The 13,799-nt window shown below is 39.0% G+C and overlaps 1 protein-coding gene across 1 annotated transcript; it reads right to left on the reverse strand.

The window, feature by feature from the left end:
- Window positions 1–12,129: 12,129 nt before the first annotated feature.
- LOC108527053 (40S ribosomal protein S4, X isoform) lies at window positions 12,130–13,032 on the reverse strand. Its single transcript, XM_017868191.1, has one exon. It carries the CDS (start codon window positions 12,988–12,990, stop codon window positions 12,199–12,201), a length of 792 nt encoding a protein of 263 aa, XP_017723680.1. The 5' UTR covers window positions 12,991–13,032; the 3' UTR covers window positions 12,130–12,198.
- Window positions 13,033–13,799: the final 767 nt, after the last annotated feature.

The raw sequence follows: 13,799 nt of genomic DNA on the forward strand, positions 1-13,799 counted from the left end.
ATTTATAGCATTGGAATTTGTGTTTTAAATATTTTTTTCCAAATATATCGTTTCTTTATTTTTTGGTGTTTTTATTAATGAAGTGTTTGAATGAGTATAATGTGATAAATACATCGGTCCTTTTGAGTTTTCTGATTTTTGAGCATTACTAGAAAATCTTTCTCCCGTCTAAGTTAGCAAGAAACAAATCCTCATGAAAACCTCATGCATTATCTGTATGTTTGTTGGGGTTATTTTGTTGTTCTTTTAACATTTAAGTATTTAATGCAGCTAAAGTTACTCTGATGTTGGCTGAGAGGAGGGGAATCTCACTTCATTATTTTTTTCCTGCAGATGATAGTCATTTGCAATTGTTCCAACATACTTTATTAAATAATCAAACCATTTTTCTCAAATGATTATAAATGCCATCTTTATCACATACAGAAATCTTGTATGTGATAAATATGTTCCTGAATTATTTATTTTTTCTCTCATTTTCTAAATTTGCATCCCTATTCCTTTCTCTTACCTAACAGTGCAGATAGCTTCTCCGAAACATCACATATGGTGATGATAGTAAACACTACTGCCTGTGACTGATCTTACCAGGAACACTGCCTCATGTTTGCCTTTTAAGCATCATATAATATAGGATTTTGAGTTGATACATAGAAATATTTGTATTTTGCTACTATCTACTTATTCCTATTTTGGTAATTATTTTGTTAAATTGGAAATGGATGCTTAATTTAAATAAATAGATGCTAAATTTTCAGCTTCAATAGAGACAAGCTTGTGATTTACTATTTTCACATAAAAATTATAGAATTTTCTAATATTGAGTCATCTTTGTATTCTAAGAGTAGACCATCCTACTTCTTCATAGGGTGTTTATTAAAATAGAAGTTTGGATTTTATAAAAAAATATTTTATTTAGCATTTTTGCATCATTATTCATAAATAAGATTGATCTGTAATTTTGATTTCTTTTTCTTTTAACTATCTATGCAAGAATTATAAACAGAATTTGCAATTCTTTTTCTGCACTTTCAAGCAGTTTACATAGCAGTGAAGTTACTTGAATTTTGGAAGATTGCTGGGCTTCCCCTATGAACCTCTTTAAGTTGCTGCATTGTGGGAATTAGCACTTAGTCAACTTTGGTTATTTCTTGCTCCAATAATTTGTCTGCTTTGTTTGTTCTTGTCATCTGGGATCAATTTTGTTAATGTTACTAAATCACTTATTTATCTTGATTCTCAAATATGTGCACAGGTTTAAGCAAAATAATCTCATCTAATTCATCCATTTTTTGTCTTTCTGTTTCTGTTAAGATTATTGTTTCTTAACATTCACGTTTAGAACTTTTTTCTTTTCTGATTCACAAATTTCCATTTTTATTAGTACCTTCCATTGCTGTGTTAGGTGATATTTGTTATTCTTTTTCAATTTATTTAATTGTGTGTTTATTACCTTCGTTTTGACTCTTATTTATATGAATACTTAAGGCTGTTAATCACCTTTTGAGTGTTGTTTTTGCTGTGTGGCACAGATTCGGATGTAGAGTGTTCTAGTATCGCTATTTTCCATATATTATAACATTTTGGTTTTGATTTTATCCTAGGGTTGAGATATTTGTTTTGGTTTTGTTTGTCTGGTAAATATATGTAATTATATGCAGTCATGGTTTTGTTTGTTTGTTTTCTATCTTTAAAATTAATTTTGGACTTAATTCCCTTGTGACCAGGGCAACAATGAAAATCTGTCACTCGACAAATCTGAAAAAGTGAACGGCTAAACGTGACTTCCTCTCCTAAGGCCACACCTCCCTGTCACTCTCATCTTGTCTGTCTTCCTCACACCTTGTGAGTGAACATTTATACAATTATTCTAAACCAATAGCATTTTCAAGCAGAGAAACTCCATTTTATGAGGTCTTTGTGCAAAGTACAGAAAATAATTATTATTATTTACAAATATTAACTCCACTAAATTCTGATGGCTTTTCAAATCTTAGTCATGAAATTTTGAATCACCAGTGGTAACCGAGGCTTAAGCTTATAACTGGGTCCTGTGCATAAAAACACCAAGCCAGTGATCTTTGTGATGGTAGAACCTAGTTGTTTCAGTCGAAGATTGTGATTACAGCCAAACAATCTTTATGAGATTTGATATTGCACATTATGTAAATGGAAAATAATGGCAAATTAATTGATCCTATTACAGTTTTCCATTGCTGACATAAACTATTTGACTTGAAAGCTAAAGTGTGCAATGGTTCGTATTTACCTGCCCATAGGAGATAGAAAATGCTATTAGGCTTATGATATACTTTATGATATACTTTTTTATTGACATAAAATGTATAACTATGTGATATGGTCACAGAGATTTAGGTCAAATGTGACTGATGAATAAACAGGTCTGAGGGACTCAGGAAGGAACAGAAGGCCCCCAGGATGGAGTCTGCTGAATGTATATCTGCAAGTTAGGCACACTTTTCTTCTAGAAATCTTCTCTTTTTTTAATAAAAGGGATAATCAGGATTAAAAAGAAACTAGTGAGGATGAGGTGATTGATGGTTTATCTGATATTAATATAGACTCCATAATCCCTCTTAGTTTACCAAATGAAAGGCCATTACCAGCATCAGCATCATATTAGCTAATTATTACCATGCACATTCACTTTACCTACAGATTTCATTTCATTATCACAACAACTCTTGGAGGTAGTTATTCTTATTATCCTAATTTTACAGATGAAGAAATAATAAATATTTATTGTACTAAGCACTTTAAACATAGTAAGTCATTTAACAAGACAAATTTAGGTGTCAATTATGGAGTATTAAGAACTATATGAGGCTTTCTAATATGCTGGTTTTTTTTTTTTTTTTTTTTTTTTTTTTTTTTTTTTTTTTTTTACATCTGGTAAAGTATTCCCCATTGGAATGATATGGATGGGGGACACACATCCTTCATCCAATCAATTTTTAACTGTCAGGGCCCTTTTGTTATACTACAGGATGTCTCAATTTCAGAATAACATATTATTCTGAAATGTTTTCTCCATCAGTATTGTAAATTTCTGATTATCCTTGTCAAATGTCCTAAGTACTGACCATCCTGGGGAACTTCTCATAGCCTGATCATTCAACAGTTACACAGAGGCAGACGTAACTAAGAATGTAAAGTTAATAAGTAAAAATGGAGCAAGAGACCTTCTGACATCATGGGCACACCTCTCAGGTTGAAGCATTGCAATACCTGGATGAAAGTGTCCATTCTATTTTGGAATTGTGGCCCAGAAAATATGACTGATTTAGTTAAAAGCAAGGGACAATATCCACAGCCAAGCCAATGGAGAGAAGAGAGCACACAAAAGTGGTTGAGACAACTCCACCTAATCACAGCTGGCAATACTGCAGTCAAATCTTTCATTTGATTTTGTCTTAATTTCTCTTAATTTGTGTCTGTGTTGTATCACTAAGGGTAACCTTACTTGACGTTAAAGGGATGATAAATGAAGGTTCTACAATTCCCAAAGGTCACCGTGCCTATTCTATCGTGTAGCTTATTCGCAGAGACATCACCATGTCACCCAGGATGCCCTGGAAGGAGTTAAAGGCAGGACTTGGCCCGGCACAGTGGCTCACACCTGTAATCCCAGCACTTTGGGAGGCCGAGGCGAACTGATCACAGGATCAGGAGATTGAGACCATTCTGGCTAACACGGTGAAACCCCATCTCTACTAAAAAATTTTAAAATATTAGCCGGGTGTGGTGGCGGGTGCCTATAGTCCCAGCTACTCGGGAGGCTGAGGCAGGAGAATGGCATGAACCTGGGAGGCAGAGCTTGCAGTGAGCCAAGATCGTGCCACTGCACTCCAGCCTGGGTCACAGAGTGGGACTCCGTTTGAAAATAAATAAGTAAGTAAGTAAATAAATAAATAAATAAATAAATAAATAAATAAATAAAGCTGGACTTGTGTGGCAGTGGACCATGGGTCATCTGTGTGACCTTGGGCCACCATTTAACCTCTCTGCCCCTTGGTTTCCCCATCTGCAAACTGAGATTGGGCCAGTTGGTCTCAGAGCCTCTTGCAGCTCTTTAATTGGATAGAATTTGGGACTGAAATTCACCACATCCCTGGCATTTTACCAGATGCTTCCTCCAGCAAATGCAGTGGTGTTAAATATATGTTTCCCCTTTTCTTTTGCTCTCAAGAATCCCTGTAAACTGCTGCTCACCTGGGCACATGGCTATGACTAAATTGCCCTTCTGACGCACTCATGAATGGTAACAGCAGAATCATCACTCTCTCTCTTTCAAAAATGAGGCAAGCCTAGACACAAGCAGAGAGTACTGAGACTCTAAAGATTACATACAATGTCCACCTACTTCCCAATTGCGGTGACCAATCACAAAATAGAACCACAGCAGCCCCAGACCTGGCCCCTCAGGCAAGCAGGCCTGACCCTCCCACCCCGCTCTCCCTGCTGCCCCTCGTCTCTCAGAAACTGTTCATTTCCATCAAGCTGGAGACCTCTGTGCTCCTCTCCTCATGGTGTCATCAAGTGTCATAATGTACACGTATCATATTTGCCAGGGATCGCTTAGCAACAGAACCCTGTGTTCTGCCAATTTGCTTTTCATGCTGACAACCTAGATTTCACAGAAGTTGTGTTTTCTAGAAGGCTTTACAGACCGGAAAGGGTGACAAAGGGATGTCTCATCGCAGATGCAGACAGAGACTGGCCCTGGCCGCCCCTGTTTATGATTTCTGGGGATATTTTAGATGCTATGATGGCACAGTATTCAAAAACAATTTATTTTTAATCTCCGGCTATTAATCACAGTAGATTGACGTCAGTTAGCTCATAAAGCTGAGGATATAAAGTACTGTATTTGTGAAGAAATATCAACTTGATTTTAGTCACAAACATTAAAAGCTAGCATAAAACTAATATATTGCCAATGGGGTGTTCATAGTGCATTAGTGATGTCTGCTCACCTTGCAAAAAATGTTATTTTATTGGAGAAACATTCATTTTGAGAACTTAGACTTCTCCTGCAGGGTAAAGGGGAGAGCATAGAATCTGAGGTGATTTTATCTTTGTCCTTCAGCTTGTCTTTATTCATGCTGTGTGGGGAGGGGAGGCAAATACTGTATCACACATTGCAAAGCAGAATAATGTTACCAATGTTTGAATGTAATAAATGCATCTCATTTTAATGCAGGCCTTATAAAATAATTTAATATGTATGATTTATTTTAAAAGAGTATCTAACCAGGGCAATAACAAAGTACACAATGGACTATGGAGTGTTGTTCCCTCTAAAGAAGTCACTGCTTCTCATTAATTATTCTCCATACATACTATAATAACTAATATGATTAATATATAATAATATAATTAAGCCAATTCATTGGCTGATGACAGTTTAATCTATTTTCCCTCGTATTTCTTCATGAGATTATGTGAGTTTGAATTAATCATAGGTGAATTGGTATAAAATTATGCACCAATTTTCCAGAATTTCTCACCCCAGCCATTGCAATGAATGAACTGAAGTTCCCGCAGGTAAGTTTCCAGACCAATTACATTTTTCTCATACTTCTCTTTTGAGGTACATGGGGCTAAATTATGAAATGAGTTATGTTCAGACGGGCTGCAGCTTACAGAAACTAACGGACTGGTGGTGGTTTAATAGCAAGCTGACTGGCAAGCTGGACTTATTTCTTCTAGTGTGTGCTCTAAAGGGCCCCAGCACTCAAATTGTTCCTGCTTATCATTCATTCAGCATTTACTTAAGGAGCATCTATTATGTCTCAAACATTAGAGAGAAGCAGAACTGCAGTAAAGAATCAAGTTCTCCTAGAGCTTACATTCCACTTGGCCACAAAAGGAAGAGCCTCTCCAAACAGTAAATGAGTGAATAATCCTCAGGGTAAATTCAAAGAGCGGCGAGGACTCGGAAGAGGACAATACAGCGTAACACTGATGTGGCCGTGCTCCCGTGGCAAAGGGTGCCGCCGCGGCTTGGACTGTCTGTAAGCTTGTAGAATGTACTTCACAAAAACGCTCTTCCTCTCCTGACCCCATCCTGGTGGGTTTCTTGGAAGCACACGTGTACAACTGCAGGCTTGTCCTCTACCGTTTGAACTTTCTAAATGGTAACACCAGATCAACCATAAAAACATGAAGTACCCCACTCACAGAAGTTGATTTTGTGAGCATGATATCTTTTTTCTCTCTCTGCCTTTGAAAAAAGATAAAAGACAAAAAGTTTTCTTTCTACACATAATATAAGGAATGCATTGTGAAAGTTACCTAAGCTTCTAGGGCACAGTTGGTTTCAATTACGTCTTCAGTGTTGCAGGGAAAAGTCTCGATTTTATTGTTCCTGTTTTAATAATTAAACCTTGCTGGATATTTACTCCATGCTTTTGGACTGAAGTAAAGAGAGCTTCGCAGGGGGCAGGAGGATGTTCAGAACAAGAAAAACCCAAGAGTGGTCCACCTAGGGCTAACTTTATTAAAGAACCACATGTTTGGGGACCTGTGGAGAGAGTGTCACATGAATTCCTATCAACCCGAGTCTGAATGTGAGGTGGCCCAGTGAGGAGTATGCCCTCTTGGCTTATTCGGTACCCAAAATCTGAGAGAAAATAAATGTGGACAATTTGTATACATTTTAAAAATAAATGAGGATAAAAATGAAAGCCGAGAAAGTGAGAAGGAAAGGAGAAAACATCTGTCATTTTCCGTGTCTGCCTCTGTCTCTCTCTCTCTCTCTTTCACACACACACACACACCACATAAAACCTTAACAGGCTTCAAGCCATTAAGCAAGCTGAAAATGGTTGAAATGATAACTATATGAAATGTTTCTAGTTTTTCAAGTTGGAGCTGGTGGCATGGTGGTGGTAATATTCCCAAGAGAAAAATTGCTCTAATTCTTTAGCTCTTGGAGAGGAGTATGGGTGGTTTAGGGTGGTAGGCTTTGAAGTCACACAGATCAGGGTTTAAAATCCAACTTTGATTCTTCCTCACTGTGTCAAACCAGACAAGTTAGCACACCCTGCAAAGCTTTGGTGTTTACAAACACAGGTCAACGGGAGAGAGGTTTCCACCATATAAGGTCTTTGTGAGTACGTGGGGAGTATTGCACACGTGGTTCCTCCACACAGGGCTTGGTGGAGAGTGCCACTGAGTCAGTGACAGCTTCTTCTCTGACTCCACGCCAGGGCAGTTCAGGCTCAAGGTCTTGCCCCTCCAGGTTGGATAACAGCTGCTATGAATTTATCTTGGTTGTCCCAGGAAAGTCATTTGAATCTAGGAACAAATACAAATACTCTAAAGCAGTTGTGGGAATGGGAGAGTCAAACATGAGGCCCAATTCATTCTTGTTATTCACAGTAGTTGCATTCTACAGAGTCAGGCAAAGGCAGAGCTAGTGGACACTGAAGCTTTGCTCCCGGGTAAGTACAGGGTTAGGTTTCTGTGAGCCTCTGGTCACGTTTTTATCAACTGATCAATACATAAGCTGGTTTTATGTGTGTGTCTGTTTAAAGACACCTCACTTAGTTTATGTTGCTGGCTCATTAGCCCTGGACCACACCGAACAGCACTGTCACTCACGCCCTGGCACAGTTCACCTCACGAGCCGGTTCTCTCTGTGAGATGCATCGCAGCCTCCTTGCTCTTCCGAACATTCGGTAGCAATTCAGCACAGTGTACAGAGGCCATTTTAAACAGAGAAATCACCAACAAAAACTTGAAAATGTGAAACACAAGGCACCCAGTAGACCATGGCAAGGACACCGGTTCACAGCATGGGCTTGAAACAGGGAGGCTGAGCCCCTGTGCACCACAGCAGGGAACGTGCAGGCTGGGGGTCTCCAAGTGTTGGCTCCTTTCTTTTTCGCCATGAAGAACTACAAAAGTACCAAGAGTATTTATTTGGGCGTTTACAAATAAACTTTGGTGAGTAGGCAAATTCACAAATACAGAATCCACGAGTAATGAGGATCATGTATGTAACACTCAACCCATATGCTATAACAGGCAGAGTTCATAAACTCCTGGGAATGGCCACACAGCATTGAAAGAGCTTGTTTTCACCTAAGGCACCAGGAAGTCTTACGGGGTGATGGAATCACACTCAGTGTCCGTAGTTATTAGTTAATCTGTTTATTGGTGAAGGAAACAAATGGAAACCATTAAAAAAAAGTAGTTTCCGCAAGATTTGCCTGATTTCAGTAAATCGTTTCATCACAAATGGCAAAAGGTAAAAAAGTTTTGGATCACTTTGTCCATTATTTTTCAAATATTAATTAAACAATGACAGTACTTGTAGTCATTCGGGAGGTGCTATGAGAGGTTACAGAGAAGGAGAAGATAAAATCTCTACCCTCCTTTAGGTCAGAGTCTAGGATTCCATGACTATATACCATATTTATATCAGATTTGGGATTCACATGCACTTCTCAAAAGAGTGGCCTCAAGACTAGGTGGGTCAGAGCTGGTGGTTCTGAGAGATCAGCACAGAGACAGCCATGGCAGCAACAGCAAACGGCTGGCCTCAAGCCCCAGGAGTTCCCTCCCATCTCATCCATCCTGTGCAGGAGGGCAGTGTGTGCCCATGTGGGGGTTCTGGAAAGCAAGGTGTGAACCTGTCCAGACCCACAGGTTCCGAGCACCCTGCCTCCGCTCAGTATGTGATGTTTGGAGAGGCCGGGGGAACTGCCCACTGAGGCCAGTGTGCTGCTGGCTCCAAGATGTGTGGTAGGAAGGCAGGACCTCTCTGTTCAGATACCTTGATGACTGGGAAACAAGGATGCAGAGAAGATTTGATGGGTATTTGGGATGGAGAATTTAACTCGGTTTGCTTCAGCAAAATGTCACGAAACTCTACTATCCGTGAACAGGAGGGGCAGGTGCTGGACATAGAACTGAACAAGATGACCCCAATCTTGCCTGCAGGGAGCTTTCAGTTGACACAGGTTAAGCTTGTCTACTAACAATCATAAATTAGGTAAGGCAGGGCACTGAAAATCCAGAACACAGTGGGTCGGCTAAAAGTAGAGTCTGGAACGACTTCTCTGAAATGGACTTTAAATGGAAAAGAAATTAATACATTAATACGTTGAAGAAGGGGTAGCTCTAGGCTAGGGAAAATCAACAGAAGCTGCAAAGGCCTCGAGTGAAAGGTAAACTTCTGGCATGGAGGTGCTCTGTACTTCGGAAGAATGAGAAAGTTCATATTTCACTTTTTAATTATTGTTTTTTGCTTGCTCTACAATCTGCATTTAGGATCATCTTGAATTTGAGTTCTTAAATCCCTGCAGATAGAACTGCTCCAAACAGATCTCAAAGAGCAGGAAAGCAGGAGGATGGTGCATTTGGGAAAGGAAGTCCCCTCTGTTGGATTCATGTTGCTCTTATGGAAATCAGTAACATTTACAAGGTGGAATAAGGTAATAATGTTCAGAATTTCAGTGACTGAAAGGATTATAGGGGAATCATTCAAACTTTCTTAATCAAGTCATCTAAAATAATCCAGTGGGGTTTTCTTATTCACAGTGTGATCAATTGCTCATCCCAAATAAGAGGAAAAGTCCAGGTGTCTTCCCAAGGCCACACAAGCACACTTCGCTTCTGCGGGACTTTTTACATAAGCATTAAAGTAGGCAGTTGTAAGAAACATAGAGACCCTAGGGGTGGTGCTCTCAAGATGGACTGACCAGGTCACGTCAGCGTCTGCGCACAGCAGCACACTTTGTGGACAGAAGCAGGATGGGGATGGGAGAAAGGACAGCCACGAAGCCAGGCAGCACCAGGCAGATAACTCTCCATCTTTCTAGGCAAGCAGCCACCAGGGGCAGGGGAGTGGGGGTGTGAGCTGTGAGCTGTGAACTGTGAGCTGTGAGACAAAAGCAGAGACAGCTGCAAGGCAGGGAAGACCGGACTTGCCCTGATTATCCCCAGGAACTGCCTGGCAAAGAAGATTTGACCTGGACTTGTGTTGGGGGAACATCAAAGTCTTTGCTTTTAGAAAAAGAAGGTTTAGGATATGTGAAGATCAAAGGAAAGTAAACAGCTCCGTCATTGGAGGGCACGCATCACCAGAGAGAAGGAGACTACTGCTATTGATATTTTTAAACATATTAATACTAAGAAGGATACATAACATGTATGGGCAATAAATGTATGGAGGAGTCAATAAGATAAATTAATGAATTGTGTTGCTTTTCCATGCATTTATCTTTTTAGTTTGGTACTTTTTGAAAACAGGATTTCAGAAATTACATCAATTAATTTTATTTGGGTACAGACCATTATCAGGAATATTACATACAAAGACATATATTCTTACAAATGTGAAAGTGGCAAAATGCCTCGTATCAGGAGACTGGGATTTCAGTGATGATCCATATGAAATATGGAACTTTTCTTTAAAACTATGCGTTCAGTCCTAAATTGGCTTTGAAGATTCCAGGTTTGGAGTCCTGATTGTTCTCCATTTAGGCCTGTGACCATAAGCCATAGGAAATGTGTATAAGTAAAAATGAGCCATCCATGTCTGCCTATCAAAATGGCAAAATGAAAAAATATGCAACCTATATTGATGAGAGTCCACTTTGAAATAGCCATTAACAATGTGGAGACTTTGTGAAGGGTATTTTGGCAGTCAGTATAAAAATACTAGAAATTGGTGCATATCATATCCAGCAATCATATTTCTAGAAAATTTTCTTAATAAAATAAACAGGGATCTGCACAAAGATTTATCTATCATGGTGATTGGAGCAGTCCTCTTCATAACACTGAAAACCTGGAAATAATTTAAATGTCCAAGAATTATGACACGTTCATAAACTGTCATTATGTCATGTTGTGTTTAATAACATAGAAAAATGTAGACTATTAAAAAATAAATAAATAAAAGAATGTCTGTCATGTAGAGAATATATACCTACATGCATATATTTATGAATAGAAAAAGAAAATAAATATATGTTCTAAATGTTTAAAAAAGTCTTATTATAAAAAATGTGTAATATATGCCAAGTGGCCATAATAGTATAATGAACTCAAATGCACCCATTTACTCAGCTTTAATAAATATCAACTCATGGCCAATCTTGTTCATTTATATCCCGGTCTATGCTCTCCCAGCCCCACTGCCATCAGGAAATTATTTTGAAGTCTTCATATCACTTCATTTGTAACTATTTTATTAAAATGACTAAAAGATAATGGCTCTTAAAAATCAAATCACCACAATTTAATTATCACAGTCCAAAAAAATCAAAATAGTAATTTCCTATTTTATTAAATATCAGTCAATGCTTAAATGTCCTTAATTATCTATCTATCTATCTATCTATCTATCTATCTATCTATCTATCTACCTACCTACCTACCTACCTACCTACCTACCTATACCTGTCTGTCTATCTATGTTGGTTCTCTAAAATCAGAATTTAAAACAAAACAGATATTGTGATGTTTGATTATATCTTCTAAGGCTCTTTTAAATTTTAAATGATCTGCCTCCCCACTTTTCTGCTATTTATTGTTGGAAAAATTTTGCTGATTGCATTTCTATGGTAATGTTTAACGTGTTTTTCTTCCACTTAAATTTGCTAAAAGCTGGTGTTAACTGTGATGTTAACTAATCCATTATTTCATTATGGGTGATAAAATGATGATATTCTAATTCTATCATTTTTTTTCATTGCTAAGCCAGAAAATGTTATGAAATGAAACTTCACCTCATCAACTCTGATTACATTGTGTCCCTTTAAGAAATTCAGGATAAATGCTTGAGTCTTTGAGTCTTTGCCTTTCTTTCATATATATATATATACATATGACAGGCCCTGGTGGGTGATGCTCCCCGCCCAATGTCCAAGTGTTCTCATTGTTCAATTCCCACCTATGAGTGAGCAATTCCCACTGCAAATTCCCACATGCAGTGTTTAGTTTTCTGTCCTTGCGACAGTTTGCTCAGAATGATGGCGTCCAGCTGCATCCATGTCCCTGCAAAGGACATGAACTCACCCTTTTTAATGGCTGCATAGTATTCCATGGTGTATATGTGCCACATTTTCTTTTTTTTTTTTTTTTTTTTTTTTTTTTTTTAATCCTGCCACAATATTTTAATTACGTACAAAGGTCTGACAAGGCACCCAGGGGCCCATTTCACCCACTGCTCTGTTTGGCCGCCAGTCTTTTGTCTCTCTCTTCAGCAATGGTGAGGCGGATACCCTTTCCTCGGGGAAGAGAAATCCATGGTTTGTTGCCCTTGCCAATAACAAAAATGTTGGAAAGTCGAGTGGCAAAGCTGTTGCCATTGGCATCTTTCACGTGAACCACATCAAAAGATCCAGGATGCCTCTCTCTGTTGGTGATCACACCAATTCTTCCCAGGTTAGCACCTCCAGTCACCATACACAGGTTACCAGTGTCGAACTTGATGAAATCAGTAATCTTGCCAGTCTCCAAATCAATCTGAATGGTATCATTCACCTTGATGAGGGGATCGGGGTAGCGGATGGTGCGGGCATCATGAGTCACCAGATGAGGGATTCCTTTTGTGCCCACAAAGATCTTTCTCACTTTGCATAACTTGTACTTGGCCTCCTCAGGTGTAATACGATGTACAGCAAAGCGACCCTTGGTGTCATAGATCAGACGGAAGTTCTCTCCCGTCTTGTCAATGCTGATGACATCCATGAATCCAGCAGGGTAGGTTATATCAGTTCGGACCTTGCCATCGATCTTAATGAACCGCTGCATGCAAATCTTCTTTACTTCATCTCCTGTCAGGGCATACTTAAGTCTGTTCCTTAGGAAAATGATGAGGGGGAGACACTCTCTCAACTTGTGGGGACCGGTGGATGGACGAGGAGCAAACACACCGGTCAATTTATCCAGCATCCAATGCTTTGGAGCTGCTACCCGCTTCAGATGCTTCTTGGGACCACGAGCCATGGCTGCGTTAGGCAAGGAAAGAGGACCTCCGTCTTCCGGTGCGCGTAGNGTGTGTGTCTTTATAGTAGCATGATTTATAACCCTTTGGGTATATACACAGTAATGGGGATTGCTGGGTCAAATGGTATTTCTAGCTCTAGATCCTTGAGGAATCGCCACACTGTCTTCCACAATGGTTGAACTAGTTTACATTCCCACCAACAGTGTAAAACTGTTCCTATTTCTCCACATCCTCTCCAGCACCTGTTGTTTCCTGACTTTTTAATGATTGCCATTCTAACTGGTATGAGATGGTATCTCATTGTGGCTTTGATTTGCATTTCCTTGATGACCAGTGATAATGAACATTTCCTCATGTGTCTGTTGGCTGCATGGATGTCTTCTTTTCAGAAGTGCCTGTTCATATCCTTTGCCCACTTTTTGATGGGATTGTTTGTTTTTTTTCTTCTAAATTTGTTTAAGTTTTTTTGTAGATTCTGGATATTAGCCCTTTGTCAGATGGGTAGATTGCAAACATTTTCTCCCATTTTGTAGGTTGCCTGTTCACTCCAATGGTAGTTTCTCTTGCTGTGCAGAAACTCTTTAGTTTAATTAGATCCCATTTGTCTACTTTGGCTTTTGTTGCCATTGCTTTTGGTGTTTTAGTGATGAAGTCCTTGCCCATGCCTATATCCTGAATGGTATCGCCTAGGTTTTCTTCTAGGGTTTTTATGGTTTTAGGTCTAACCATAAAAAGATTAAGTCTTTAATCCGTCTTGAATTAACTTTTGTATAAGGTGTAAGGAAGGGATCCAGTTACAACTTTCCAC

The sequence above is a fragment of the Rhinopithecus bieti genome, unplaced genomic scaffold (assembly GCF_001698545.2).
Source record: "Rhinopithecus bieti isolate Rb0 unplaced genomic scaffold, ASM169854v2 scaffold_3734, whole genome shotgun sequence".
Taxonomy (NCBI): domain Eukaryota; kingdom Metazoa; phylum Chordata; class Mammalia; order Primates; family Cercopithecidae; genus Rhinopithecus; species Rhinopithecus bieti.

Coding starts and splice junctions, on each gene's coding strand:
- LOC108527053 (XM_017868191.1), bottom strand. CDS start 12,990: ATGGCTCGTGGTCCCAAGAAGCATCTGAAGCGGGTAGCAGCTCCAAAG.